Consider the following 25,638-nt stretch of genomic DNA (forward strand, 5'->3'; position numbering starts at 1 on the left):
TACACTCGTCGCCCGAAAGACACCCAAAGCTACTCCGGGATACCGGAGAGGGATCGGGACATCCCCAGGCGATCCAGATTCCACGGCAAACTACGCCACCGCTAAGAACCTCAACAGAATGGGATGGACCCCGGTATCCTTTCTCCTACCTAGGAACTAGCGCGCCTGTGGGAGAAATCCCAAAGGACAAAAAGAGGAAGGGCAAAAGGGAGGAGTGGGGAGGAGGAGGAGGAAAGGAAAAAGGGGAGGATGGGATAGGGGAGGGGAGATTGGGGGGTAATTAGGTTCGGTCTGAGGAAGAAGACCGACAGGTCTAATTCCTCAGACCAAGAGCCTCTTCACCACGCCAAGGAGCCCCCCTTGAAGAGGAAATACAATACTATGAATGTGATTTTACAGTACATATTGTACATTTTCATAAAAATCTATTTAATTCATCACCCTTAAGCTGATTATGTTGCTGACTTATTTTCAACAAAGTATCTTGCTTAAAGCTTCTACCAAATATCACATCTACCTGATCTTTAACCCTTTCAGTGTTGGGCCCGTATATGTACAGCTTGATAGCCAGTGTTGGTCCCATATTTATACACCAAAATTCTAGCACCTTCAAATATGGTGAAAGAAAGCTGGTAGACATACATATGAAAGAATAGGTCTGTGTGGTCAGTGTGTGCAGTATAAAAAAAAAAATCCTGCAGCATGCAGTGCATGAGAAAAAACCCTCTGTTTCTGGTTTAAAACAGCGACTTTGCAGTGTATTTTCGTATGGTATTTATGGTTGAAGTCTCGTTTTCTTGGTTTCATTTGATAGAATGGAAGATATATTGCAGAAATAGGAATGATTTTGATTGGTTTCATGATGAAAAATACCCTGAAATTGGACCCAAAGTAGCGGAAATGTTCGATTTTTGCCGATGTTCAGGAGTAAACAAATCACGCCACGCATCCAATACACATCAACTGGCGAGTCTAATATTCTTTCATAAGTGCGCTGATATTATTTATATCATTTTTACAATAATACAGTAGTCTGCATAACAGCAAATCTTCTACTTTTTGTGAGAATATAAATTCAACATGGAAAGCAAGAGTAATATAAGAGAGGCCTGGAGACATGACTAATGAACAGAGAAAATGTTATTTTAGTGCCAGGAATGTCTGTCTGGTTTATTCTGGACCCTATTTTGAAATTGGCATCTTTTGAAATTTGGTTGAAATTGGCCAAATTACCAATTTCTGACCACTTTATTGGGTAGTTGAAATCTGTAAATGGGTGGTTTCTTGTACTCAATTGATAGAACAAATGGAGTTCTAGCAAAATAGCTATGATTTTAGTCGACTGGAACAGTGGAATGAGCCGAAAACAGGGCTCAGAGTGGGCGAAAATGCCAATGCGTAAATATCGCTGATATCGCTAACTTCGTGAGAGCGTAATTTCATAAGTTTTCCATCAAATTTCATACTTTTGGTGTTATTACCATCGGGAAAAGATTCTCTTACCATTTCATAAGATTTTTTTTTTTTTTTTGAAAATTTTTCGACCCTGAGAGTGAGTTAAGGATTGGGGGTCTCGACCTTTGAAGGGTTAATTAATACACTCCATGACCTACACTTTAGTCTACGAGGTGCATTCAAATTTTTTTTTTCCAAACACTTCAGTGCAAGTCTTTCTACATTAAGAACAATAGACTGTATTTAATTTCTTTAATATTTAATTCTCATAACCCCTAAAGTAAGTGAATATTAGTGAAACGGGAACAAACTAGGATAACTTTGCTTCGTGTGTGCCACATTAATAGTTACATTTCTTCTTACAGTAACCTCTCCTACAGTATCTGTTAGCAAGATAGCAACATGCTGTGTCATTAAGATTGTTACAATGTCCACAAATTTAATTTCAATACTGTATTCTAAAATACTTCAATATTTTGTATAGGGACAAACACCAGGAACAAAAAAAGAAGACACCAACAACTATTTGTTTACATATGCTATTTTCAAGGACTCCTACACTTCAAACACAGGACACAAAATATGGAGAAGCGTACCCCAGGACGAGGTGGTGCTGAGAAGGCCTGCTGGTGAGAGCGCTTCATACTGCCAGATGGGTTTTTCCCTCCTTTTGTCTGTGAGGGAATAGCCACTTGAAATGTGTAGCCTGTTTCTGCTATCCTACCAAAACAAATTATAAAAACAAATAATAAAATATAAAAAATATACTAACAGGGTTTAATATTTGTTATAGAGCTTTTACTATATTACAGATGTACTCCATGCATTGTATGTGAGTTTGGTTACCGAGTATACTTTAACCCTTAAACGGTCCAAACGTATATATACGTTTTTTCAACATTTGAAAGTATGTAAAAAAAGTAGATCTTTTTTGTTTTTTTTTACATTTGAAAATGTGTAAAAAAAACTTTGATCTACTTTTTTTTTTGTTATATTTGAAAATATGTAAAAAAAACGTAGATCTACTTTTATAGCACTACACATGTGAACATAGATCTGCTTGGACCGTTTACGGGTTAAATAACCAAATTAAGCTTTAGATTTTAGATTTTCCCACCAAAACTAGTTTATTGTGCACCCCATATCCATCGTGTGGACGGTAATGCAAGAGCATATGGATGTACACAAGGCCTAGGAACTAGGCCCCAAAAGGGATAACAGGAATACATATGGATTTATATCTACAATTGATTTATCTGCTGCAAGCAAATTTAAGATATTTGCTTAATATGCCTGGTATCTTATTTTCATTAATAAGATACCATGACATATCACATACATTAGTATACTGTATCTCTACATTCCTTAGTAAGTGGCAGTTTTAGTAGAAATCTAATAAAAAATACAGTACTCTTATCTTTTCAATTATAGTATGTACTATATCTATTTTGAGCAAAAATTCCCTTTATATTAGCAAATTCAGCAACCTATCTATTTTTTTATCTTAATTTGTTTACTGAAAGATTAATGAGAAAACTGCTCTTTCCACCAGACAACAATTTTCATGAAGGTTAGACATATCTCACAGAACACTGAAAGATGAACTATATTTCACACAGCTGAGTAGGTCTGTATAGTTTCTGTAAATGATATAAATATTACTGCACTAGTTTAAGAGGATTCATCAAGTGCTCTGGAGTGGAGGAGGAATATGAGGTAAGAAACACATACTTTTAAATGCATTCCTAAACTACCTGAATTTTATCTGTATTCAATTCTGGAGTGTTTAATTCCATTTTATAAACCTAGTCCTAAACCCAGGGAACTTTAGCATATAATTACATTAATTAATTAATTTTTTTTTAACAAGTCGGCCATCTCCCACCGAGGCAGGGTGACCCAAAAAAGAAAGAAAATCCCCAAAAAGAAAATACTTTCATCATCATTCAACTCTTTCACCTCACTCACACATAATCACTGTTTTTGCAGAGGTGCTCAAAACACAACAGCTTAGAAGCATATACATATAAAGATACACAACATATCCCTCCAAACTGTCAATATCCCAAACCCCTCCTTTAGAGTGTAGGTATTGTACTTCCCATTTCCAGGACTCAAGTCTGGCTATATAAAAATAACTGGTTTCCCTGAATCCCTTCACTAAATATTACCCTGCTCACACTCCAACAGATCGTCAGGTCCCAAATACCTTTCGTCTCCATTCACTCCTATCGAACACGCTCACACACGCCTGCAGGAAGTCCAAGCCCCTCGCCCACAAAACCTCCCTTACCCCTTCCTTCCAACCTTTTCGAGGATGATCCCTACCCCCCCTTCCCTTCCCCTACAGATTTAAATGCTGTCCATGTCATTCTACTTTGATCCATTCTCTCTAAATGACCAAACCACCTCAACAACCCCTCTTCAGCCCTCTGACTAATACTTTTATTAACTCCACACATTCTCCTAATTTCCACACTCCGAATTTTCTGCATAATATTTACACCACACATTGCCCTTAGGACATCACTGCCTCCAACCGCCTCCTCGCTGCTGCATTCACAACCCAAGCTTCACACCCATATAAGAGTGTTATTACTACTATACTTTCATACATTCCTTTCTTTGCCTCCATAGATAATGTTTTAATGTCTCCACATATACCTCAACGCACCACTCACCTTTTTTCCCTCATCAATTCTACGATTAACCTCATCCTTCATAAATCCATCTGCCAACATGTAAACTCCCAAGTATCTGAAAACATTCACTTCTTCCATACTCCTCCCCAATTTGATATCCAATTTTTATCTAAATCATTTGATACCTTCATCACCTTACTTTTTTCTACGTTCACTTTCAACTTTCTACCTTTACACACACTCCCAAATTCGTCCACTAACCTTTGCACTTTTCTTTAGAATCTCCCATAAGCACAGTATCATCAGCAAAAAGCAACTATGTCAATTCCCATTTTGTATTTGATTCCCCATAATTTGATCCCAACCCTCTCCCGAACACCCTAGCATTTACTTCTTTTACAACCCCATCTATAAATATATTAAACCATGGTGACATTACACATTCCTGTCTAAGACCTACTTTTACCGGGAAGTAGTCTCCCTCTCTTCTACACACCCTAACCTGAGCTTCACTATCCTCATAAAAACTCTTTACAGCATTTAGTAACTTACCACCTATTCCATATACTTGCAACATCTGCCACATTGCTCCCCTATCCACTCTATCATATGCCTTTTTTAAAGCCATAAATGCAATTAAAACTTTCCTACCTTTATCTAAATACTGTTCACATATATGCTTCAATGTAAACACTTGATTCACACATCCCCTACCCACTCTTAAACCTCCTTGCTCATCCGCAATCCTACATTCTGTCTTACCTCTAATTCTTTCAATTATAACCCTACCATACACTTTTCCTGGTATACTCAGTAAACTTATTTCTCTATAATTTTTACTATCTCTTTTGTCCCCCTTCCCTTTATATAAAGGGACTATACATGCTCTCTGCCAATCTCTAGGTACCTTCCCCTCTCTCAAACATTTATTAAACAAGAATACCGACCACTCCAACACTATATCCCCCCTGCTTTTAACATTTGTCATGATCCCGTCAGTTCCAGCTGCTTTACCCCCTTTCATTCTACGTAATGCCTCACGCACCTCCCCCACACTCACATCCTGTTCTTCTTCACTCCTAAAAGATGGTATACCTCCCTGTCCAGTGCATGAAATTACCGCCTCCCTTTCTTTGTTGACATTTAAAAGTTCCTCAAAATATTCTCACCATCTACCCAATACCTCCATCTCCCCATCTACAAACTCCCCTACTCTGTTTTTAACTGACAAATCCATTTGTTCCCTAGGCTTTCTTAACTTGTTTAACTCACTCCAAATTTTTTTCTTATTTTCATTAAAATTTCTTGACAGTGCTTCTCCCACTCTATCATCTGCTCTCCTTTTGCACTCTCTCACCACTCTCTTCACCTTTCTTTTATTCTCCATATACATCTACTCTTCTTATAACACTTCTGCTTAGTAAAAACCTCTCATAAGCTAACTTTTTCTCATTTATCACAACCTTTACTTCATCATTCCACTAATCACTCCTCTTTCCTCCTGCACCCACCCTCCAATAACCACAAACTTCTGCCCCCACATTCTAATACATGTACTGCATTTTTAAAACTATTCAAACCCTCTTCAACCCCCCCACTGCTCATACTTGCACCAGTCCACCTTTCTGCCAATAGTTGCTTATATCTCAACCGAACTTCCTCCTCCCTTAGTTTATACACTCTCACCTCCCTCTTACTTCTTGTTGCCATTTTCCTCTTTTCCCATCTACCTCTTACTCTAACTGTAGCTACAATTAAATAATGATCCTATATGTCAGTTGCCCCTCTATAAACCTGTACATCCTGTAGCCTACCAATCAACCTTTTATCCACCAATAAAAGGTTGATTGATAGGCTCCAGGATGTACACGTTTATAGTGGGGCAACTGACATATCGGATCATTATTTAGTTGTAGCTACAGTTAGAGTAAGAGGTAGATGGGAAAAAAGAGGGAAATGGCAACAACAAGAGGGAGGTGAGTGTGTATAAACTAAGGGAGGAGGAAGTTCGGGTGAGATATAAGCAACTATTGGCAGAAAGGTAGACTGGTGCAAGTATGAGCAGTGGGGGAGGGGGGGGGGGTTGAAGAGGGTTGGAATAGTTTTAAAAATGCTGTATTAGAATGTGGGGCAGAAGTTTGTGGTTATAGGAGGGTGGGGGCAGGAGGAAAGAGGAATGATTGGTGGAATGATGAAGTAAAGGTTGTGATAAGAGAGAAATATATTATGTAATTATTACTCAAGACATGCTGCATGTAACTATACGCTAAGTTTTAGTGTCTGAAAAGATAAGAAATTTCAATGAAGAATTAGAGGTGCAAGTACAGTAGAAAAACAGACATTTAAGTTGTTTTAATAATGCAATGAACATTAAAAAATGGAAAAAGAGTAATGTATGAAACATCTATAAATTCCCTACAAGTCCTAGGGCATAATACACTAACAGACTGCATAATGGAGTACATGATTCAACCACCAGTAGGGATGTATAGTAAATGCAAGCATATCAATATACAAAATGAGATGATGCATAAACAGAGAAGATAGGTATGCTAGTGAGGAATATTCATAGCAATGAAGTTAAAATTTACTGGGAAGTAGTAAACCTAATGTGAGCCAATGTTACATAGTACTATTGAGATAAATATCTATACTTACACTATATATTAAACACTCATAATTATAAACTCAAGAAACATCTCTGTATCTGTACTGCTTAATGATTTAACTCAGAACACATAATGAAATACTGTACTGTAATAATACAGTATTGTTCACTGTCTCCATGCCAAAGGAATTAAATATTTTATAGTCTAGAGCTGATGTATGTAGTAGAGACTTCAAGGTCAGAGCCTTGGTTACCATTTCACAAGAAATGAGACTTGTGCTTGTTCACTTTTTTCAAACGTTGTTTGCTCATGTGTAAGCTGGGAGCATACCTGCTTTTATTTTCTAAAAATCAATTGTTTTTTACAATGACGGGTTGTACTTACGAAAAAGTCAGGATAATGCTTTAAGTCTATTAAAAAAAATTACCCTAAGATGTGCTTTCTACTATATATTTCACTTTCAAGCATTTTATGATACAGCTCATTTTATGTAAAATGCTTGTACTCCATCAATCTCACGAAACATTCATCATCATGTGATATTAAACTGTAGCTCATTCAATTTTGCCAAAACAGCTTGCATGCTATCCTGTGGTACAGTATCTTTATTTCAAATTTTTAAATAACTACCATTTTGTTACCTCCTAGTGACTTATTATTAATATGCAATTATGAAAAAAAAAAAAAACTGTCCAGACAAATGTTGGAAGCCTCAGAAAAAATGGAAAAAGTCTGTAATTCCGGATTTTGTCCAAAGCAGTAGTAGCCGGTAGTTTTCTGAATCATCAAACTAAGTCCTATGACTCCAAGTTTGTCCAGTATAGGCCAGAGTGGCCACATCTAGGACCTGTCTATTTTCATAGTTCTCTGAGCCGTAGGGCACCTTCACCCGTTCAATGCTTATGCTCACTCCCTACAAAAGCAAAAGACATTGCAGGTGGTGCAACATCCCCCCAATGAAAAGAAGGGGTATTATGAGTACTCTAAGAGACAACACAAAAAGTGTCAGGGGGGCCCCAAGACTGTTCAACTGCCTCCCAGCATACACAAGGGGGATTAAAGAAAAAAAAAGAGAGAGACCCTTGGTTGTCTTCAAGAAAGAGCTGGACAGACACCTAAAGTCAGTACCTGACCTGCCAGGCTGTGGTTCATATATCAATTTGCATACAGCTGGAAGTAACAGCCTGGTTGATCAAGCCTTGATCCACTACAAGGCCTGGTCATGGACTGGACCATGGGGGCACTGACCCTTGGAATACCCTTCAGGTATACACACACTTCATTCCATCTCAAATTTTCCCTGAATTTACAGTTTTGTGCAACTGTATTAACATATTAAGTAAAGTGCAATTAATAATGGCTTTTAAAGCAAGTGGTGGTGTCAAGAAGCAATGTATGGCTCAGACTGTTAAGAAGATACATGAACTATAAAGAAGGTTGAATGTGGTGTCTCAGCGACACAGGTATGTGAGGAATATGGTGTTAAGAAAAAGTGTCTGATACCTATAGAAACAAGGACAAACTTACAGACTATGCTCGTAAGTGTAGACGCTAGTGGAACTTTACAGCTTCTCTAATCCAGAATAAATGTTAATTCTGAGTCACCTCTATCGATTACAGCACTTTACACCTCATCTCTCCATGACGAATAAGTAAAATTACTGTAAATTACATACAGCATTGTGAAATTACTATACAGTACAGTACTATACTGTATTACTACAGGTTCCAATACCCATATTCCTAGTGTCTAGATGTCTTATAAACCAACAGACCAAGTCTTTGTTCAAAAGCTGGACGATCATGAAAAATTTATTTCATAATTCGGAAGTTTCAAACAGGCAGCAATATCATACACCCAATTCCCCCTATTAGTCCATTAATTAGTGTGTTCACTGTATTATAATCAACAGCCTCAAGGCAAATTTTAGCTCGAGTGTCTCTCCTCCTTATACAAAGGATTTTTTGCAAGATTTTGTGCAGATAAAGAGAAGCGGTAGGAGCTTCAGCATATGAGACTGGAGTGAGCAATAAAGCCACTTTGATGGACTTGTGTTTTGAAGGTGGGATGAACAGTGCTTTCACTCTGAAAGATAGGTGAGGATGTTGCAATTCTGTGGGTCATTTTAACAGTGATCTCTGTGCAAGTCTGGTTAAAGTTATTAAATGAATGATAAGAAATATGCATTTCCTATTTTGGGTCACCCTACCTTGGGAGAAAATGGTCAATATGGTAAAAAGAGAGAGATGTAGAGCTGCAAAAGTGTTAAGCCATTTTAAATTAAAATAAGTGGATACAAGTTAACCCTTAAACTGTCCAAACGTAGATCTACATTTGCGTGCATAGCGCTCTGACCTTGATTTTCCCCATTTGAAAGCCCCTCACATGTGGATGTAGATCTACGTTTGGACAGTTTAAGGGTTAAGTTAATTTTAAGCCTGCCCATAATGCTCTGCATACAAGGGGCTTTGGAATGTTGCACTTTATTAACTGTATTCCTTTGTACTTCTCTGTATCATGTTCAAATAAATAAATAAATAAATAAGTAAATAAATAGAGAAATATTAGGTGGTAAAACATGATTTGTATCAACACTGACCAACATAAAAACAACACAAAGTGAAAACATGAAAACAGTATAGTCAGACTTAATATACATATGTGAAATGGTTGGATGCTAAACTTATTCATAAATGAGGATAGTTTTTGTAAACTTTTAGTATGACTCAAGAAAATAAATGAAATGGAAATAAAATCCTGCCTACAATAACAAACAAATGTATCTTGTAGTACTTAAATTCTGCTGTGATTCTTGCAAACACCACCTGACTACTGTAGACTGATACAGTACTGCCTAATCACTTAAAACATTTGGTATGCATCAGCCAACTCAGCAACAGACGACCATTTTTCACTTCAACAATCTGTCTGACTCAATGTCTGAGACTGAAATTGTGCAACCAACTGTGTAACAAGTTACACAGCTCTTTAATGCCCTGATCATCTGAAATTTTTACAATAGCTTACATTTAAAAATAATTCTTGAAAAAAGTAAAAAAAAAATTTAAAACTGGTTGAAATGCATCTGTTAATTTTGTATTAACAGGTATAAACTAATTCTTACAATGTCACCTGTCATGATTTCCAAACGCTCCCTCCTGTGTATACAGTTTACTAACACCAAACCTACTGTCAATCTTAAGACCTTTTGCCACCCTTCCTTTTCCTTTGTGTATACTAACATTTCAGTGCAGTATATGTAGTGTGGTTTGTGTAAACAATATATTGTTGTATACTGTCTTTTAATCAGATTACTTTTTCTCACCAAATCAGAGTGACTGAAGTAAGAAAATGTTCACCATCACTTAACAAGTGTCTTATGAGATGTAAACAAAGAGCACAATTCAAATGACCCTCTGAATTGCAATATCCCTACCAACTTACTTGCCTTCCATAGTACTACTTACACCTTACAATACTTACCTTTAACAACAGTATACAATCACTAAAATTTTAAATAATCAAAATAATTCTAAAGTACCATATAGTGTATACACAAAACAGAAATGCTAAAATAAGCAAGAATACAAACCACACAGTATCCAGGAGTGACAACCTTGTGATACCCTAAGTTTACCTCACTTTATATAGCAGCAGAGATAACACCAATCATACGTCACCTTGATAAGCCACAACAGGCCACACTCAGAAGTTCATTAACATTTACATATCTCATAAATACTAAGGTGCTTTATATCAAGAGACCAGATATAAAATTATAACATGACCACATACATCATTAAAAAGCAATAAAAAGACTAGTTGTGTATTCCGAGAGGAATCAATCAAATTGCATCACCACTTGAGATATGATGGGGTTCCGTCATGTCATTTGGTCAAAAGTTAAGAGGAGAGAGCAAGAGCTAGAACCTCCTTTCCAATACACCATGCCCCAGTATAAGTAACAAATAGGAGGTAATTACAACTTAAGTAATCATAGGCAAAGAATGTTGAAGGAAGCTGAAATAAATAAAATGGTGAGAAATTCATACAATACACTAACAAACTTCAAGATAATCTTCATATAATTTAATTAAGAAACTATTAAAAAAGTGCTAATAACACATTAACACAAATACCAGGAAAGATGTAAATTAATAAAAATTCCCTTGTTGGATGTTCAGAGGATACAACTGCATACACAATCATAAAATGGCAAGAAAATATATAACAATTATTTCTCAGTATTGTATGAATAACAGGAACAACAAGAGGCCACAAATGCAAAATGAAAATACATATAGTGATATTCAGAAATACTAGTTTTTCAAAATAAAGAAAAACTGGTATAATATCAGAATGAGACCTAAGAGGAAGTAGTAAATGCTACAATCACAGGGAATTTAAAAACAAATACCTATATGATACTGTAAATTAAATGCTGAGGTCAGAGTATTGTAAGCACAGGTCTGCTCCTGTAGCTACAAATAGCCAGGCACAGTGCACAAACAGATGTACCTATGCAAATATGTATGTACTAAAGAAAAAAAAAGGCAAGGCCTACCAAAGAAAGTACTGTGCTGTATATATGACTCAAATCATCACTGGTTAGCTGCTAGCTCAGCTAGGGCACGAGATCTATCTAGCCCGCAGCTTGATCGCTAGCGCACTCAGCTCACACACTGAGGTCTGGAGTTCGAATCTCCTCTGGTACGGCTGGAAAACATTAGGGACGTGTTTCCATAAGCCACCTGCTGTCCCTGTTCACCCATCAGTAAAATGGGTACCTGGGAGTTAGTCGACTGGGAATGGTGTGGGTAGCATCCTGGGACAAAACTGACCTATTGTGCCCGAAATGCTCTGCATAACAAGGGGCCTTCCATATACTAGTATGTCATTGATGTCAGCTAGGCCTGTATACCTTGTACACGTACTTGTAGTAAACAAAAATATTAATATTATTATTATTATTATTATTATTTTTATAATTATTATTATTATTATTAGCGTCACTACCTTAATTTTCTGCTGACCATCTGCTGGTGAACTCAGGAATGTTTGACTGGCTACCTCCATTTTGCTTCACTTTCTTGGCTTTGGCCATTTTTATGGTACGTATTGTTTGCTCCTACAAATGCTACCATCCGCCTCTCTTGATAACTTAGTGTGAAATCTCATAATAATATTCAGTAACTACATGTTTAATAACAGCCTGGGGATGTAAATAGTGTGCTGAAAATATCTAGCCTAGACAGGACTCGCAGCAATGGTTTTAAGTTAGAAAAATTCAGATTCAGAAAGGATATAGGAAAGTACTGGTTTGGTAATAGAGTTGTGGATGAGTGGAACAAACTCCCAAGTACAGTCCTAGAGGCCAGAATGGAGGCCAGAACGTTGTGTAGCTTTAAAAATAGGTTGGATAAATACATGACGAATGGAAAGGTAGAAACGATGAAGAAGAAAGAGACTGCCGTGGAAACTGTTGTGGAAACATCTAATACATTCTCAGTGCTACCCGACGAATGTGAGTCGACTACTGGGAACGTCACGACGAAAGACATTAAGGAAGGTAAGAATATTGTTGTTGTTGGGGATAGCCAAGTTAGGTATATGGATAGGGCGTTCTGCTTGAAGGACAGGAGTAGGAGACAGAGTTTGCTTTCCTGGGGCTGGGATGGAGGATATTGTTAGCCGTCTGGATGACATTATGAGAGGTAATGGGACCAATCCTATTATCTGTCTCAGTGCTGGAGGCAACGATGTTGGCAGACGTAGGAGTGAAGACCTGATTAGCAGGTATAGGTCAGCAATAGAAATAATTAGGAGTAAGGGTGGGAACCCTGTCATATGTGGTATTTTGCCAAGGGGAGGAGTTGGAAATGAATGGTTGTCCAGGGCAATTGGTGTCAATTGCTGGCTGGACAAATACTGTAAGGAAAATGCGGTAACATTCATTGACAACTGGGACCTCTTCTATGGCAGAAATGACATGTATGCCAGGGATGGGGTTCACTTATCTAGGTCTGGGGTGGTAGCACTGGCAACTGCAGTGGAGGGAGTAGTTAGGACTTTAAACTAGGAATAGTTAGTGGTATGGGTTTTGGCAGGAAAACAGTGAAGTCCCAGTGTAGTAATATTACGAGTTCTAGGGGAACTAATAATAAGCAGAACGAGGTAGGTATTGAAAAGCCAGGGACTTTGGGTGATAAGGACAGTAATAGGTTTAGTAGAAAAACAGAAATGAGCAGGAAGGGTAAAGAGAAAGGAGAGTCTTTCAATGTTTATTATGCTAATTGCCATAGTGCTAGGAATAAGATGGACGAGTTGAGATTAGTTGCTAGTGCAGGTAACATTGATGTATTTGCCTTAACTGAGACGTGGTTTAATTCAAAAAGTTGGGACATGCCTGCAGAATGTCACATTCAGGGTTTTAAATTGTTCCAAGTAGATAGAAGTATCGGGAAGGGGGGTGGGGTGGCATTGTATGTCCGAGATCGCTTGAACTGTTGCACAAAAACGGGTATTAAGTCTGAAGTAACACATACAGAGTCTGTTTGGATAGAATTTTCAGAGGGGCATGAAAAACTGATTTTAGGAGTGATATATCGTCCCCCAAACTTAGATAGGGACCAAGGGAGACTACTATGGGAGGAAATTGTTAAGGCCACAAGGCACGATAATGTAGTAATTCTAGGAGACTTTAACTTTAGTCATATTGATTGGAATTTCTTGACTGGGAATTTAGAATCATACGACTTCTTAGAAGTAGTTCAGGATTGTTTTTTGAAGCAGCTTGTGACAGAACCTACAAGGGGAAATAACCTGCTTGACTTAGTTATGGCAAACAATGAATCCCTTGTTAATAATTTAGAAATTTCAGAGGAACTGGGTGCTAGCGACCACAAATCAATTACATTTAGCATTGAATGGAAGTACGATAGTAGAGATAACTCAGTAACAGTCCCAGATTTTCGCTTAGCAGATTACGATGGGCTTAGAGAACACTTATCATCTGTTGACTGGGGTAACGAAGAGAGCTATCAATATGACAGTTTTCTGAACACTATACATGCTGCTCAAAGAACGTTTATCCCATATAAAGAAATTAGATCAAATAGAAATGACCCAAAATGCATGAATAATAGGCTCAAATATCTACTAGGGCATAAGAAAGGAATTTATAGGCGTATCAAAAGAGGTGAGGGTCATCTTATGAATCAGTATATTGACATTAAGAGGGACATTAAAAAGGGGATAAGAAAAGCTAAAAGGGACTATGAAATTAAAGTTGCTAGGGATTCTAAAACTAACCCAAAAAGTTTTTTCCAGGTCTATAGAACAAAAGTTAGAGATAAGATAGGTCCCCTTAAAAATAACTATGGGCACCTTACTGACAAAGAGAATGAAATGTGCTCGATTTTAAATAATTATTTTCTCTCAGTTTTTACACAGGAAGACACTAACAATATTCCAGTAATTAATTTTTATAGTGGGCTAGAAGAAGATAAATTATGTAACATCACAGTCACTAGTGAAATGGTTGTGAAGCAGATAGACAGACTGGAGAGTTTACCTGGAGTTTACCTGGAGAGAGTTTCGGGGGTCAACGCCCCCGCGGCCCGGTCTGTGACCAGGCCTCCTGGTGGATCAGCGCCTGATCAACCAGGCTGTTGCTGCTGGCTGCACGCAAACCAACGTACGAGCCACAGCCCGGCTGATCAGGAACTGCCTTTAGGTGCTTGTCCAGTGCCAGCTTGAAGACTGCCAGGGGTCTGTTGGTAATCCCCCTTATGTGTGCTGGGAGGCAGTTGAACAGTCTCGGTCCCCTGACACTTATTGTATGGTCTCTTAACGTGCTAGTGACACCCCTGCTTTTCATTGGGGGGATGGTGCATCGTCTGCCAAGTCTTTTGCTTTCGTAGTGAGTGATTTTCGTGTGCAAGTTCGGTACTAGTCCCTCTAGGATTTTCCAGGTGTATATAATCATGTATCTCTCCCTCCTGCGTTCCAGGGAATACAGGTTTAGAAACCTCAAGCGCTCCCAGTAATTGAGGTGTTTTATCTCCGTTATGCGCGCCGTGAAAGTTCTCTGTACATTTTCTAGGTCGGCAATTTCACCTGCCTTGAAAGGTGCTGTTAGAGTGCAGCAATATTCCAGCCTAGATAGAACAAGTGACCTGAAGAGTGTCATCATGGGCTTGGCCTCCCTAGTTTTGAAGGTTCTCATTATCCATCCTGTCATTTTTCTAGCAGATGCGATTGATACAATGTTATGGTCCTTGAAGGTGAGATCCTCCGACATAATCACTCCCAGGTCTTTGACGTTGGTGTTTCGCTCTATTTTGTGGCCAGAATTTGTTTTGTACTCTGATGAAGATTTAATTTCCTCATGTTTACCATATCTGAGTAATTGAAATTTCTCATCGTTGAACTTCATATTGTTTTCTGCAGCCCACTGAAAGATTTGGTTGATGTCCGCCTGGAGCCTTGCAGTGTCTGCAATGGAAGACACTGTCATGCAGATTCGGGTGTCATCTGCAAAGGAAGACACGGTGCTGTGGCTGACATCCTTGTCTATGTCGGATATGAGGATGAGGAACAAGATGGGAGCTAGTACTGTGCCTTGTGGAACAGAGCTTTTCACCGTAGCTGCCTCGGACTTTACTCTGTTGACGACTACTCTCTGTGTTCTGTTAGTGAGGAAATTATAGATCCATCGACCAACTTTTCCTGTTATTCCTTTAGCGCGCATTTTGTGCGCTATTACGCCATGGTCACACTTGTCGAAGGCTTTTGCAAAGTCTGTATATATTACATCTGCATTCTTTTTGTCTTCTAGTGCATTTAGGACCTTGTCGTAGTGATCCAGTAGTTGAGACAGACAGGAGCGACCTGTTCTAAACCCATGTTGCCCTGGGTTGTGTAACTGATGGGTTTCTAGATGGGTGGTGATCTTGCTTCTTAGGACCCTTTCAAAGATTTTTATGATATGGGATGTTAGTGCTATTGGTCTGTAGTTCTTTGCTGTTGCTTTACTGCCCCCTTTGTGGAGTGGGGCTATGTCTGTTGTTTTTAGTAACTGAGGGACGACCCCCGTGTCCATGCTCCCTCTCCATAGGATGGAAAAGGCTCGTGATAGGGGCTTCTTGCAGTTCTTGATGAACACAGAGTTCCATGAGTCTGGCCCTGGGGCAGAGTGCATGGGCATGTCATTTATCGCCTGTTCGAAGTCATTTGGCGTCAGGATAACATCGGATAGGCTTGTGTTAATCAAATTTTGTGGCTCTCTCATAAAAAATTCATTTTGATCTTCGACTCTCAGTCTGGTTAGCGGCTTGCTAAAAACTGAGTCATATTGGGACTTGAGTAGCTCACTCATTTCCTTGCTGTCATCTGTGTAGGACCCATCTTGTTTAAGTAGGGGCCCAATACTGGACGTTGTTCTCGATTTTGATTTGGCATAGGAGAAGAAATACTTTGGGTTTCTTTCGATTTCATTTATGGCTTTTAGTTCTTCCCGCGATTCCTGACTCCTAAAGGATTCTTTTAGCTTAAGTTCGATGCTTGCTATTTCTCTGACCAGTGTCTCCCTGCGCATTTCTGATATATTGACCTCTTTTAGCCGCTCTGTTATTCTTTTCCATCGCCTGTAAAGGGAGCGCCTGTCTCTTTCTATTTTACATCTACTCCTCCTTTTTCTTAGAGGAATAAGCCTTGTGCATACATCGAGTGCCACCGAGTTAATCTGTTCTAGGCATAAGTTTGGGTCTGTGTTGCTTAGTATATCTTCCCAGCTTATATCGGTTAGGACTTGGTTTACTTGGTCCCACTTTATGTTTTTGTTATTGAAGTTGAATTTGGTGAATGCTCCCTCGTGACTAGTCTCATTTTGTCGGTCTGGGGCTCCACGCATACATGTCTGAACCTCAATTATGTTGTGATCTGAGTATATTGTTTTTGATATGGTGACATTTCTTATCAGATCATCATTGTTAGTGAAGATGAGGTCTAGTGTATTCTCCAGTCTAGTAGGCTCTATTATTTGCTGGTTTAAATTGAATTTTGTGCAGAGATTTAAAAGCTCGTGTGAGTGTGAGTTTTCATCAGAGCTGCCTCCTGGTGTTATTACTGCAACAATATTATTTGCTATATTCCTCCATTTTAGGTGCCTTAAGTTGAAATCCCCCAGGAGCAAGATGTTGGGTGCAGGAGCTGGAAGATTTTCCAGACAGTGGTCAATTTTTAACAGCTGTTCCTGGAATTGCTGGGATGTTGCATCCGGAGGCTTGTAGACTACCACAATGACTAGGTTTTGGTTCTCGACCTTTACTGCTAAAACTTCCACTACGTCATTTGAGGCATTAAGCAGTTCTGTGCAAACAAGTGACTCTGCAATGTACAGGCCAACCCCCCCCTTTTGCCTGTTCACTCTGTCACATCTGTATAGGTTGTAACCTGGGATCCATATTTCGTTGTCCAAGTGATCCTTTATGTGGGTCTCAGTGAAAGCCGCGAACATTGCCTTTGCCTCTGCAAGCAGTCCACGGATGAAAGGTATTTTGTTGTTTATTGCTGGCTTTAGACCCTGTATATTTGCAAAGAAGAATGTTATCGGACTGGTGGTATTGTTGGTACTGGGGGGGGATTTTTTTTCCGGCATTAGTATCTGTATCTGTTGGTTTGGAGTGGAGGCCATCGACTGTGGTTCCACTCCAGGAATGACTGGATTTGGTGTACGATTTCTGCCATTTCCTGCCAGTTTTTTTTCCTTCCTGGCACTAAAAAACCTCTCCCTCTTGAGTGGCTGTGGCTACCCAGGTTTTCCCATGGCCTGGATGTTTTGTATCTTTTTGTCCCCTTTAGATGGTATGCCTGGCAATTTAAGTTATAGCACAGTCTTTCCTGTACTGAAGAGGTACACATTTCAGGGTGAAAAAGCTTACAGGAAGGGAGTTTGCATTTTCCTGTTGTCATATGGGCATGACATTTTCTAGGGTGGTCATAGTTGCATGTCCCATCTGTTTTTCCAGATTTCCCATGCCAGCAGATACCAAGTGCATAGTATGTGCACAGGCTTGGTTTCCGTTTGCCTTGGGTTTCTGTGACTGTATTCCCTGTTGGTGCATGTTTCCCTGTCTTATTCCTATCCTCCTTAGCACCAACAATGGAGCTCCCACCAGTTGTTTTTGGTAATTTATCCTCACTATTGCTATTGGAGTCCTCTTGTTTGCTATTTCCTGCGGTATTTCTGGTTTGCAATATTGGTTTTATCTTATCTTTGACTACACTTGTTTCCCTACTATGGCTCCTGTCCTCTATGAGGTCATTTATATGTATTCCTTCCTGCGTATAATTCCCGACTACCTGGACAAAATCTCCAGCTTCACCATTACTGTCTACCAGGACAGTATCTCCAGCTTCACCATTTCTGTCTCCCAGGACAGCACCTCCAGCTTCACCATTACTGTCTCCCAGGACAGCACTATCAGCCCCACATTTACTGACTACCAGGACATCACCTCCAGCCTTACAGTTTGTGACTACATGGCCAGTATCAAGGGCAGTACCATTCAGCCCGGACTTTTTATGTTCCCATCTGTTGTAGAAAGCTTCCAGGTTTTCTATGAAAGCAGCTTTGATGTTATCCTCTTTTAATACCCTTGTGATTTTAGTCCACAGATTTTCCTCATTTGGGCATACCCAAAAACACTTCTCTGTTTTAATACTGCTTGTAGCTAGTTCTGGGATATCTGCACAAGGAGCGTGACACCAATTTCCACAAAAATGACAATTTATCCATGTGGTAGCCCGTTTGTTTGACTGACCACAGACTACACACAGCTTCATAATGATTTGAATGGTTGATTTACTGCAAGTCTACTAGCAACCTCTTGAATATTATATTAATAACCTTAAATGAAGCTCTAGCTATTTGTATTTCTGTTTCTAACTCTTTTTGTATATTGGACAGCTTACCGTCACGTTCCTGATTTTTAATGTTTGTGTTTATAAGGGCGCCTACAAACCCATCCGTTTACAGTCTGAAGCAAAATAAGTCGCCAGGTCCTGATGAGGTTTTTTCAAGGGTTCTTAAGGAATGCAAAATGGAACTCTGTGAACCATTAACTAATATTTTTAATTTATCTCTTCAAACAGGTGTAATGTCTGATATGTGGAAGATGGCTAATGTAGTTCCTATTTTTAAAACAGGGGACAAGTCGTTACCGTCAAATTACCAACCAATAAGCCTGACCTCAATTGTAGGCAAATTACTAGAGTCAATTATAGCTGAGATTATAAGAAGCCATCTCGATAAGCATAGCTTGATTAATGATACTCAGCATGGATTCACAAGAGGCCGGTCTTGTCTAACTAATTTATTAACTTTCTTCAGTAAAGCTTTTGAGGCTGTTGACCACGATAAAGAATTTGATATTATTTACTTAGATTTTAGTAAGGCTTTTGATAGAGTTCCGCACCATAGACTGTTAAAGAAAGTGGCAGCTCATGGTATTGGGGGAAAAGTGCTCTCGTGGATCGAGTCATGGCTCACTGACAGGAAGCAGAGAGTGTCCATAAATGGGGTTAAATCCGAGTGGGGATCTGTAACAAGTGGCGTTCCACAGGGATCAGTCTTGGGCCCGTTGTTGTTTATAATATATATCAATAATCTTGATGAGGGAATTACTAGTGATATGAGCAAATTCGCCGATGACACAAAGATAGGTAGGATAATTGATTCAAACGTAGATGTTATGGAACTTCAGGAGGATTTAAACAAACTCTATTCTTGGTCAGAAAAGTGGCAGATGCAGTTCAATGTAGATAAATGCAAGGTTCTGAAGCTTGGGAGTGCCCATAACCCTAGCACTTATAAGTTAAATGATGTAGAACTTAGCCATACAGATTGTGAAAAGGACTTGGGGGTTATGGTGAGCAGCAACCTTAAACCAAGACAGCAATGCCTAAGCGTACGTAATAAGGCAAATAGATTACTGGGATTTATATCAAGAAGTGTAAGCAACAGAAGTCCAGAGGTCATACTGCAGCTTTATACATCATTAGTAAGGTCTCACCTAGATTATGCAGCTCAGTTCTGGTCTCCATATTACAGAATGGACATAAATTCGTTAGCAAACATTCAGCGTAGGATGACTAAATTAATACATAGCATTAGAAATCTTCCTTATGAAGAAAGATTGAAGACTCTTAAGTTACATTCACTTGTTAGACGAAGAATGAGGGGAGACCTGATCGAAGTGTGTAAGTGGAAGATAGGTATTAATAAAGGGGATATTAATAAGGTCTTGAGGATGTCTCTCCAAGAGAGAACCCGCATTAATGGATTTAAATTAGATAAGTTTAGATTTAGAAAGGACATAGGAAAGTATTGGTTTGGAAATAGGGTAGTTGATGAGTGGAACAGTCTACCTAGTTGGGTTATTGAGGCTGGGACTTTGGGTAGTTTCAAATTTAGGTTGGATAAGTACATGAGTGGGAGGGGTTGGATTTGAGTGGGACTTTCACATCAGAGCTTATTTCTTGGGTGGCATTGAAAATTGGGTTGGGCAAATGTTTTGTTAGTGGGATGAATTGTAAAGGACCTGCCTAGTATGGGCCAACAGGTCTCCTGCAGTGTTCCTCCTTTCTTATGTTCTTATGTTATGTACTGTGTGTATACTGTACAGGGCTTTGTTACAACTATTGTGGGAAGTACAATGCCTGCACTTTAAAGGAGGATTTTGGGATATTTGCTGTTTGGAGTGACATCTGAACTGTGAATGTGTGTGAATGATGGTAACAGTGTTGAACGATTGTGAAAATGTTTCTTTCCTTTTAGGGGTCACCTTGCCTCAGTGGGAGACAGTTGGAGTGTTGAAAAAAAATAGATGCACTTATCTTCGTCTGGATAAAAACAAATTATCTTGCAGAGTGTAAAAAGAAATGCAAATATCAAGATTATGAAGCACCATCTTAGTGCTATGAATCATGATATTATTCCTTACACTATTTAATGGAAACATAATGGAGGGATATGTTGTGTATCTTTATATGTGTATGCTTCTAGACTGTTGTATTCTGAGCACCTCTGCAAAAACAGTGATAATGTGCGAGTGTGGTGAAAGTGTTGAATGATGATGAAAGTATTTTCTTTTTGGGGATTTTCTTTCTTTTTTTGGGTCACCCTGCCTCGGTGGGAGACGGCCGACTTGTTGAAAAAAAAAAAAAAAAAAAAATATTTTCTATCCTATGTAGTAGGTTGGTAGACAGTAACTGCCCATGGAGGTACTACTGTCCTGCCAAGTGAGTGTAAAATGAAAGCCTGTAATTGTTTTACATGATGGTAGGATTGCTGGTGTCTTTTTTCTATCTCAAACATGAAAGATATTGGGTACATCTACCTACTTCTACTTACACTTAGGTTACACTACACATGCATTTACAAGAATATATATAAACACACCCTTCTGGGTTTTCTTCTATTTTCTTACTAATTCTTGTTCTTGTGTATTTCCTCTTATCTCCATGGGGAAGTGGAACAGAATTCTTTCTCTGTAAGCCATGCGTGTTGTAAGAGGCAACTAAAATGCTGGGAGCAAGGGGCAAGTAACCTCTTCTCCTGTATATATTACTAAATGTAAAAGGAGAAACTTTCATTTTTCCTTTTGGGCCACCCCACCTCGGTGGGATACGGCCGGTGTGTTGAAAGAAAGATCTACAAAAAAAATATTTCAGATACAAAAATCCATGACATTTCTTCTGAGTACAGTACTGTACTGATAAAACTTTAAAAAAAAAAAATGCTAAAACATTAATGCAGAAGTGTGTGAAATGCTGGAGGTTTCATCCTCCGAAAACCAAGATGAGAGTATAGTGTGTAGTGACTCTTATATAGCAATGGATCTAGTTAATGCAGAAGCTTTAATGAAGAGCCAAAAATTTAGTTTTTCAATTTTACTTTTAATTTTCATACATCGACTCATTCCAATAATGTGTTTAAACTAAATTTTCAATTTCTTTGTAGTAAATAAATTAAGAAATTATGGTTTTCCATGTCTACTTTTAATCTGCATACATCACTAGTGTATTACCAATTATTATTATTACAATCAAAACTAAGTGCTAAACCCACATGGATCATTGTATTACCAAAATATACTTAAAATAAATTTTAAATTATTTTGTAGTAAATAAACTAAGAAATTATGCTAGGGTTTTGAGAGCTTATTGCAAGCTGAAGGGTTATAACAAGATTGGGACCAAAGCAATCTGCATTTGCTGGAATTCTATGGACATAAATGCTGTGAATTTGGAAGTTTGTGTGTATGTTTAAACTGTCTGATCAGTCGGCACTGACTGATCAGACAGTTTACTTGAAACTTTAATTAGGAAACTTACTGGTTTCTTCAATGGTGTAAATGGGGCAAGATTATAATCTTTCTTGTCATCTACTGTTGACACTAATGTCTCAGCATGACTACGTTTCCTTGACAGCCCACTCATTTCATACTGATTGACACCTGCAAAAAATCATTGTTAAATAGCAATAATATCAAACCAATGTGAGAATCTTTGAGTTATTCATGAATGCAAGCTATTACAAGAGTATGCTATACAAGAGTATATACAGTACTACACTAAATGGTCCCAAATTGGTCAGTTTTGGCTATTTGGATAAATATCCATTCTTAACCAATAAGTACCATGTTAAATAACTTGACACCTAACATTTTTATTCATCTTAGTCCATTTCTTTTATACCTACTGCTATAACTTACTGATAAATTCTGAAATCCACGTTCTGATGTGAAAATTTAAGATACTATCAAATTCTCAATAATAATTTAACAATGTGGATGTTGCTCCAAGTGATGTTGTTGGAGTTACCTGTCAGCACAGTCTATACTATACCGAGCCACACTTCCCAGTGTTCAAGGAGGAAACACCAGTACTGTACTTCCAAAATGTGGGCACCAACAGAAAATGAAATGAAGCATTTCCAAACAGGAAACGTGGATCTTTTCCTCTATAATTCAGGCATAGCAATGATGGCGTGCCTAGCTTGCAATGAATTAACAAACAGTATAGTATAGTAGTATAGTGTTCTCTAATAGTAGATGTACCATCAGTACTGGCACATTATATTTGCCCAGGCATGTAACATGACAAACTAAGTGTTGATTGGCTCAGGTGTGTTTTGCAATCAAAATGTGCTATTTTTGCTATCTCCCAAAATAATAATTTGTGCACAAAATGCTTACTGTGTATGTGTATAAATTGTGAGTTCATTAACTTTGTAATTGTGAGTTCATTAACTTTGTAATTACGAGTTCATTACCTCTGTAACTTGCTCAGCTATCAAAACTTTGGAGTCCAGTCCCTGGACCCATTATTTACCTCTGTAATCTTTTGACTACCACCCACAGGATGGGTATAGTGTGCATAAAAACATTAAACTATCTGTATGTACTGTCAAATGTAAACTAATGACCCCTTTAGTTGTAGCCACTAACTTTAGCCCATCATTATTTACTATTTTATTATTGTATTACAAGGAAGCAGTAAACCTGTAGAGATAATAGTGCCTCAGGAAGTAAGCTCATTTAAGTACATGTACACAAGTACAATTATACATTTCAGGTGATTATAATTGTCGTACTTGGTGACATTCGTGTAAATTATCAAAGATGACCCAAAAAAAGGGTCAAAGTGAGAGGTAATCAGATTTGATTCAGGGTAGGAGAGGGCAGCTACTATTAGATCAAGAGCCCTTCAACAATATCAAGGTACATTCCTTGAAGTGTCACATTACTCTTGTGATGAAAAGGGCGCTAAACCCACAGGGATCATACAATGCCTGGGGGAAACGGGATGCATCCAGGTTCGATCCAAGAAGGAAAGGTCAGGTCCAATTCCTTGGATCAAGAGCCCCTCGCCGGCATCAATTAACCTGCCTTGAGAAACACTTAAGGTCACAGCAACTTAACATTCACACACATTCATCAACATCCCAATAAACAAATAAAAATATTTTTGGTTGTATATACATGTTAGTTTATAACAAACTTGGTTATAGTTTAATACAGTCACGGTCAAAGGACAATTTGATACAACCCAATGTCCAAAAATTATAATTTAAGCGCTAAACCCAAAAGGGCCACAGACTGTCCAAAAGAAAGCCATGTATTACGAATGCCATTTCGGCTAATAAGTCACTTTGTCTGACCTTTTTTCCGGCTTATCCCACTTATGTTACCATCAATAACAACTGTAATTAATCCAAAAGTGTTGTAATAGTTAGTTAAAATAAGGTTACTTATTAAGGGTACATATAGGTCACGTAGTCTGGAGTGACCCGGACACACACACCTGTGTTAGTAACTAACAGTCAGATTACTCTAACTGGTCTCAAGGTGGTCATGGAGGTCAAAGGTCACAGTCACTGGTCAACCACTACAACACAATCAACAATATATAAAGTGTACCTGCAGTTCTTAAGAGTGATGTAGCAGACGCCATTAATATGTGACGTCTGTGTCAGCTGAGACAGAGGGCGCTGCTGCTGCATCACTGCTGCTGCTGCTGCTGCATCACTGCTGCTGCTGCTGCTGCATCACTGCTGCTGCTGCTGCTGCTGCATCACTGCTGCTGCTGCTGATGCTGCATCACTGCTGCTGCTGCTGCATCACTGCTGCTGCTGCTGCTGCTGCTACTGCTGCTGCATCACTGCTGCTGCTGCATCACTGCTGCTGCTGCATCACTGCTGCTGCTGCTGCATCACTGCTGCTGCTGCTGCTGCATCACTGCTGCTGCTGCTGCATCACTGGTGCTGCTGCTGCATCACTGCTGCTGCTGCATCACTGCTGCTGCTGCTGCTGCTGCTGCTGCTGCTACTGCTGCTGCTGCATCACTGCTGCTGCTGCATCACTGCTGCTGCTGCATCACTGCTGCTGCTGCTGCATCACTGCTGCTGCTGCTGCATCACTGCTGCTGCTGCTGCATCACTGCTGCTGCTGCTGCATCACTGCTGCTGCTGCATCACTGCTGCTGCTGCATCACTGCTGCTGCTGCTGCATCACTGCTGCTGCTGCTGCATCACTGCTGCTGCTGCTGCATCACTGCTGCTGCTGCATCACTGCTGCTGCTGCTGCATCACTGCTGCTGCTGCTGCATCACTGCTGCTGCTGCTGCTGCATCACTGCTGCTGCTGCTGCTGCTGCATCACTGCTGCTGCTGCTGCTGCATCACTGCTGCTGCTGCTGCATCACTGCTGCTGCTGCTGCTGCATCACTGCTGCTGCTGCTGCTGCATCACTGCTGCTGCTGCATCACTGCTGCTGCTGCTGCTGCATCACTCCTGCTGCAGCTGCATCACTGCTGCTGCTGCTGCTGCATCACTGCCGCTGCTGCTGCTGCATCACTGCTGCTGCTGCTGCTGCATCACTGCTGCTACTGCTGCTGCATCACTGCTGCTGCTGCTGCATCACTGCTGCTGCTGCATCACTGCTGCTGCTGCTGCTGCATCACTGCTGCTGCTGCATCATTGCTGCTGCTGCATCACTGCTGCTGCTGCTGCTGCATCACTGCTGCTGCTGCTGCATCACTGCTGCTGCTGCTGCTGCATCACTGCCGCTGCTGCTGCTGCATCACTGCTGCTACTGCTGCTGCATCACTGCTGCTGCTGCTGCATCACTGCTGCTGCTGCTGCTGCTGCATCACTGCTGCTGCTGCTGCTGCATCACTGCTGCTGCTGCATCACTGCTGCTGCTGCTGCATCACTGCTGCTGCTGCTGCATCACTGCTGCTGCTGCTGCATCACTGCTGCTGCTGCTGCATCACTGCTGCTGCTGCATCACTGCTGCTGCTGCATCACTGCTGCTGCTGCTGCTGCATCACTGCTGCTGCTGCTGCATCACTGCTGCTGCTGCTGC

General features: G+C 39.6%; 1 protein-coding gene and 1 long non-coding RNA gene across 15 annotated transcripts in view; one reads left to right on the plus strand and one right to left on the minus strand.

Moving 5' to 3' along the window:
- The window catches only part of LOC138852332 (uncharacterized), a 67,409-nt gene extending 65,320 nt beyond the window's left edge, over nt 1-2,089 (plus strand). For both annotated transcript variants that reach the window (XR_011391649.1, XR_011391648.1), the window contains one exon: nt 1,940-2,089. This is a non-coding gene — a long non-coding RNA (uncharacterized lncRNA). The remainder of the gene's footprint in view (nt 1-1,939) is intronic.
- The window catches only part of LOC128687015 (choline-phosphate cytidylyltransferase B), a 60,993-nt gene extending 36,649 nt beyond the window's left edge, over nt 1-24,344 (minus strand). For 2 of the 13 annotated variants that reach the window (XM_070082188.1, XM_070082184.1), the window contains exons 1-2: nt 22,107-22,228; nt 2,052-2,175 (exon numbers count right to left, since the gene is read on the minus strand). In XM_070082188.1, the coding sequence (XP_069938289.1) occupies nt 2,052-2,099 (48 nt within the window). In that variant the 5' untranslated portion in view covers nt 2,100-2,175; nt 22,107-22,228. The other 11 variants (XM_070082191.1, XM_070082187.1, XM_070082179.1 and 8 more) reach the window with 10 other exon arrangements.
- Between the last annotated feature and the right edge of the window lie 1,294 nt (nt 24,345-25,638).

This window comes from Cherax quadricarinatus, chromosome 7 (assembly GCF_038502225.1).
Source record: "Cherax quadricarinatus isolate ZL_2023a chromosome 7, ASM3850222v1, whole genome shotgun sequence".
Taxonomy (NCBI): Eukaryota; Metazoa; Arthropoda; class Malacostraca; order Decapoda; family Parastacidae; genus Cherax; species Cherax quadricarinatus.